Source organism: Gekko japonicus, unplaced genomic scaffold (assembly GCF_001447785.1).
Source record: "Gekko japonicus isolate JY-2015 unplaced genomic scaffold, Gekko_japonicus_V1.1 scaffold823, whole genome shotgun sequence".
Lineage (NCBI taxonomy): Eukaryota > Metazoa > Chordata > Lepidosauria > Squamata > Gekkonidae > Gekko > Gekko japonicus.
In genome coordinates, this window is record NW_015170915.1 from 573,077 (window position 1) to 579,076 (window position 6,000).

Genomic DNA, 6,000 nt, shown 5'->3' on the forward strand with positions numbered 1-6,000 from the left:
GGATCTCCTGGAATTACAACTGATTTCCAGATGGCAAAGATCATTTCCCCTGGAGGAAATGGCTGCTTTGGAGGATGGGCTGTATGGCACTATGGCCTGCTGAGGTCCCTCCTCTCCCCAAACTTTGCCCTCCCCAGGCGCCACACCCACATTTCCAGGCATTTCCAGACCTGGAGTTGGCAACCCTGCTACGGAGCCTGTTTTCTGCCCATTTTTTTCTTCCACTCCTCAGTTTCTTAAGGACTAGAAACTGGGGCCCAGGGCAGGGGTGGGCAAATGGCAAGCCTGGTATTTTTCTTGTTTGCCACCTTGTCCATCTGTTAATAAAATGTGGCACACCATTTCATTAAATAAGTGTAATAAAGTATTACAGTTCCTCCTGCAACTGACCTACCTGGAAAGCATCCCTGTTAGATAAGCCATGGACAGAGTCTGTGGAGATAAAAAGACACCGTTACTTGAGAAGCTGGGGCCAGGGATAAATAAAAAAATAAAAACAAAGAACAGCTGTAAGGGCAAGCTGTTTTCACTTGTCCAGGTCTGCAGAATGTGTTAACTAGCCATATGTGGCTACCCACCACAAATTTGATAAACCTATTATGTTGCAGCCTGAGAATGCAAAAGTGAGTGTTGAAGACATGGGTGGGTATACCTAGCAGATTGGTATAAATGGCCAGTGTTCTATGTTTGGACTGGCAGATCACAAGTTGTGCGAGACTACACTTACCTACGCAGTAATGTACATCAGGGGTCCTCAGCCTTTTAAGCCTGGGGGCACCTTTGGAATCCTGACACAATATTGTGGGTGCTGCCACAAAATGGCTGCCACAGGAGGCGGAGCCAGCCAGAAAATGGCTGATGCCGTTTAAATATCTGCACAGGAAATCAAAACTCCAATGGCCAATCAGAAGTTTTGCTGGGCAAAAGCCCCACCTGGCTCCACCCACTTTCTAAACACATTAGGCAGGCACCATGAAAGATGTCAGCAGACATCGTGGCACCCACAGGCTCCACGTTGGGCACCCCAGATGTACAATATATGTAAGAAACATAGCCTCCCAACACAAATATTTACAGGAAAGCTAACAAAAATGCAAGCAATTTTTGCATCCAGCATTGGGATGTTTGGCCTCCATTAGTGACAGTATATAGCCCCAGGCGACAATGATTACCCCCCCCCCCCACAAGATCCTTCCTTTTTTACTTGTCTACCTGTCTTAAAGTAAAGGTAAAGGTTCCCTTGCTCGAAAGCCAGTCGAATCCGACTCTAGGGTTGCGGTGCTCATCTCCGTTTCAAAGCCGAAGAGCCAGCGCTGTCCAAAGACGTTTCCGTGGTCATGTGGCCGGCATGACTAAACACCAAGGCGCACGGAACGCTGTTACCTTCCCACCGAAGTGGTACCTATTTATCTACTTGCAATTTCTTGCTTTCGAACTGCTAGGTTGGCAGGAGCTGGAACTAGAGACAGGAGCTCACCCCGTCTTGCGGCACCCGGGTCTTGAACTGCTGAACTACTGACCTTCCACAGCCTGCAGTTCAGCGTCTTAACCACTTGAGCCACCGCAGCTACCTGTCTTACCGAATATTAAAACCCATGAAGCTGACTGGTGGCAGGATCAGGACTGAAAAAGGAAATTCCTTTCCACATAAAGCACAATTAACTGCTGGAACTCCCTGCCATGAAGTATAGTGTGTTGACAACTCATTTGTTAAAAGCTTTGGACAAATTCACAGAGGACGGGGTTACTGATGTGAGTTCGACCATGTTCAGAGGCAATAAAATACCCTCTGAACACCACATGCTGGGAATGTGCAGGAACCATCAGCATCATTCTTTTGCATTTTCAGAGGGGCCCAGGGGCACTAGGGCTGACTGCTGTTGGAAACAGAATGCTGGACAAGGTGCTGCAGGGCAGTTTTTGCATTCTCAGAAAGACATGATAAGGGCAAAGGAAGAAAACCCAAGGGTTAGATGCACATGTATGAGTCAGCCATCGGCAAAATGACTCTTCAGCAGAGTGGTGCATCTTTTGAGTCCTGCTGTCTAAGGGCCAAATTAAGTGTTATGGCTTTTAAAGAGCTGGGTCCGGGGAAACATGTTCCCTGTAGTATCACAGCAGCCGCGGGGAATGGCTTCTAAAAAAAGAAAGAAGAGTTCAAACAGGCTCCCTTCAATCCATTTCCCCATGCACAAACCACACTGGGGGGGGTGATCTCCCTGATTTTGTTGCTCCACGTGGAATATCTGTGCACATGGAACAGCAAAACCAGGGAAATAACCCCCGCCCTCCCCCTCCCAGCCTCTAGTTTCAATGACAATGACCTCATACTCTGATAGACGTCATGACTGTGCTTCTGGAGAGACAGAAACTCTGGAGTGGTGCTTATTGGAATGCGGTACCTTTTGCAATATTAGGGATTTGTGGATCACTCCTATTTTCTGTGATAATGAGAGGTGGTTAACATCAGATAGTAAAGAAACTTTTGGCAAGCATGGATTTAGGAATGGATATATGCAGTATCATATGGAAACACAGCAACACAAACCCTGTTATATGTTACCACTTAGTGGGCATTCTGAGTATGCACGACATATATACATTAAAAAGTGCCACTCGTAACCTGAGGGGTACACAAACGTTTGCCCGCTGCATGCAGATTCAGGGTATGCATGGTGAAAAGAAGGGACAAGTCCATGGCTTAGTGGTAGAGGATCAGCCTTGCGCGCAGAAAGCCCCAGGTTCAACCCCCAGCAACTTCAGTGAAAAGGATCAGGTAGGTGGTGATGTGAAAGACTTCCACCTGAAACCCTGGAGAGCCACTGCCATTCAGAGTAAATAATGCCGACCTCGATAAACCAATGGTCTGCCTTAGAAGGAGGTAGCTTCATGTGTGTGAGGTATGGGTCTACTCCACAAATTAATGCAGAGGAAGTCATAGAACAATCGTAGTGGGAGCAAACTTGGGTTGCTTGACAGGACACTCAGGGAATCCATAAGACAAAGAGAAGCCCCAGTCTATCACAGCACAGTTGGTAGGATATGCTGCTGATGCCACATCCTTTCCCTAGTCTTTGCAAAACCTCATATCTATGTTGGTTTGGGCAGTTGCAAATCACAGGTGCCCCCATTCCTTCCAGAAATGCTGCTGTGTCTGCTGCATGTATGCAAGGGGTTTTTTTCGGGGGGGGGGGGGGAGTTGTTTCAGCAGCCTCCAGTGACCATTACTGCTTTTTCCCTGGGGCTCTTGCATGTAGTTTGACCACCTGCAATAGGCTGTTGTACGTTGTGATAGGTCTGCCACTTGTGGCTCAGGACAGTTGCGGTGTACCTTTAAAAGGAACAGCACGAGAAGGGGATCAGCACAAACTTGCACAGTGCAGGAAACATGCACTTTCGATCCTGTGATTCCTTCCTTCCTTCCTTCCTTCCTTCCTTCCTTCCTTCCTTCCTTCCTTCCTTCCTTCCTTCCACTAAGAATGTATTCCCTTCTTCTGTGGCATCATAGAATAGATGGATACAAAACAGGACGGGGTGCAAGTTCCTTTCACCATGACCTGGATAACCCAGGCTAGCCTGATCTCGGAAGCTAAGTAGGGTCAGCTCTGGTTAGTGCCTGGATGGGAGACCACCATGGAAACCCAGGGTTGTTGACACAGAGTCAAACAATAGCAAACCACCTTTGTTAATCTCTTGCCTTGAGAGCCCAACAGGGTCACCTTAAGTCGGCTGCAACTTGATGGCCACACACACACAACAATCTCAGCAGGGACAGATTTTCTCCCCCTTGCGCAATGAACTCTTCCTGCCAAGACATTCCCTCTTCTACACACTTGGTCCTCCTTCGCATCTAATGACTGGGTTGAAAGCTTCTTAACTGACCCTTGCACTTGCGCCTTCGACAGTGATGAGTTCAGCAGCACCTAGCAAAAGGCAATGCTGGTCTCCGAGGCATGAAATGTTTTGCCTGCTGATTCCTTCGTGCCGGGTTGTTGCTGAAGGTGCAGGAGCAGCTCAAGACATATGGCAGCAACCCCACCTAATTGGTGCGTTGATGCATTCCCGCTTTACAGAGCCAATTCCCTTGGTAGTGCATTTGGGTTAACCACAAACGTTATTGTCTCAATACTCAGGAAAGACCTGGGGAAGCCCTCTAAATGGCTGCCTTTTAATCTACGGCTCCTGTAAGATTCCCCGTGTTCAGCATGAGGATGGTGCCAGGTGTTTTACTTACAAAGATGCTCAGGAGAATCAGGTTCCATGGGTAGTGCCTCCTGTGAATTAAGCAAAAGGCAGCGGAGTAAGCAATTGTGACCCACAGAGCATAATCACTGCAAGGAAAACTGCACAACAGGGTTACATAATAAGGTAATTAAAGGACAGCTGGGCACTTGAAGCACTGGGACAACAGTAGGGTGCGTTCTGCTGGGTAACTACCATTCACGTGGTACCCTGTTGGGTCATAAATGCTCTCATGGATTCAATGCATACTGGGAGCTAGGCTCTCTTATCAGCCAGGCTCTGTAGCTGTGCTTCAGACTTAATTAACTGGATTTACATCCTGCATTTCTTCCCTTGTGGTACTGAAGGTGGCATAGATGGGGTTTGCGGGAGCTCTCCCAAGCAGCCGTTGAACAGACCCAGATCTGGAAGGTGCCTGTATCATAAGCCCTCTGATAGGGTTACCAACAGGCCTGGGTAAAAATGCCCTGTCCCTTCAACAGAGACTTAACCTAAAGCAGGTGAAGCTTTTCATGGCATGGAGGTAAATAGCATCACCTGGTAAAGAAGCCTCTTTTCAGAGGATAGGGTTTCCCCCCCTCCAAGTAGTTAGCAACTGGACCCTCCAAGCATAACCTGGTACCAACCCTTGGGGCTAGGGAATTAGTGAAGATTTTTGTGGCATGAAGGATAAATGTTATCCCCTTCTGACTACTGCCAATCAGGCAGCAAATAAAGGGACAGCTACAGAGAATGACGGGCGGGGGGGAAGCTGGCAAGTTTAACTTGAGTGGAAAAACACCACCTAGAGATATCAAAAACCCAAACATCAAGAGAGCTTTCATCTAGAGGTTTTTTTTAAAAAAGCACTGCAGCATCTTAAAGAGGTTAGCAGAACTACTGCGGTATAAACCTTCATGGAATAGTCAATAGAGTTCATTTGTCTTTTTAAACATTTTGTTCATTTTTAGACAGTTTCTAAACCACATACACTTCTGATTTTTTTTTACGATAAATAGCTTTTCTGGTTTGAACGTAAGTCATTAGGTCTGGGGGGTTTAACCCTCCACCTACCCAGGCCTCTGCTTTAGCTGTCCTGTACAAGACTTTCCCCATTAACATTGGGGCATTTCCCCATTAACACTGCCCTGACCTGGTTGGCGTAGGCTAGTCCGTTCTCATCAGCTGTTCTATTTTTATTGTTTTAACTATGAATGTATTTATTATTGTGTTTTTGTTGTTGTACACTGCCTTGAACCCTGGAGGATGGTCCAGAAATTTAACTTAATAAATAAATTAAATAAATCAGATCTCAGAGGCTAAGCAGGGTCAGCCCTGGTGAGTCTTTGGATGGGTGGCCACCAAGGAAGTCCAGGGTTGCTACACAGAGGCAGGCAATGGCAGAACCACCTCTGAATGCCTCTTGCCTTGAAAACCCTACAGGGCTTGCCCGAAATCAGCTGTGCCTTCAGGGTGCTTTCCTCCACCACCACAAGGAAATTTATTATAAAGTATTTATTTTATATTTATTTATTTATTAGATTTGCATCCCGCCCTCCCCGCAAGGCAGGCTCAGGGCGGCTCACAAGTAACAATGCATAAATAACAATAAAATCCACATAAAATCTACTAAAAACAGTTCAATTATACATTAAAAATCATAAGGTGCTGGTGATATTCCTCCATTGTTTAAGATGGCGTACAAATACGTGCAACAGCGGTCAACAGTCATTCTGCTCTCTGATCTTCCAGGCGTCAAGATTCAAGTATGAAGTTCTT

The 6,000-nt window shown here is 46.6% G+C and overlaps 1 protein-coding gene across 1 annotated transcript in view; it reads right to left on the reverse strand.

Moving 5' to 3' along the window:
• Positions 1–6,000, reverse strand: part of FAIM2 (Fas apoptotic inhibitory molecule 2) — a 78,358-nt gene that overhangs the window by 30,379 nt on the left and 41,979 nt on the right. Inside the window, exons 7-8 of the mRNA XM_015418738.1 lie at positions 4,235–4,300; positions 395–432 (exon numbers count right to left, since the gene is read on the reverse strand). Of these exons, the coding sequence (XP_015274224.1) occupies positions 395–432; positions 4,235–4,300 (104 nt within the window). The remainder of the gene's footprint in view (positions 1–394; positions 433–4,234; positions 4,301–6,000) is intronic.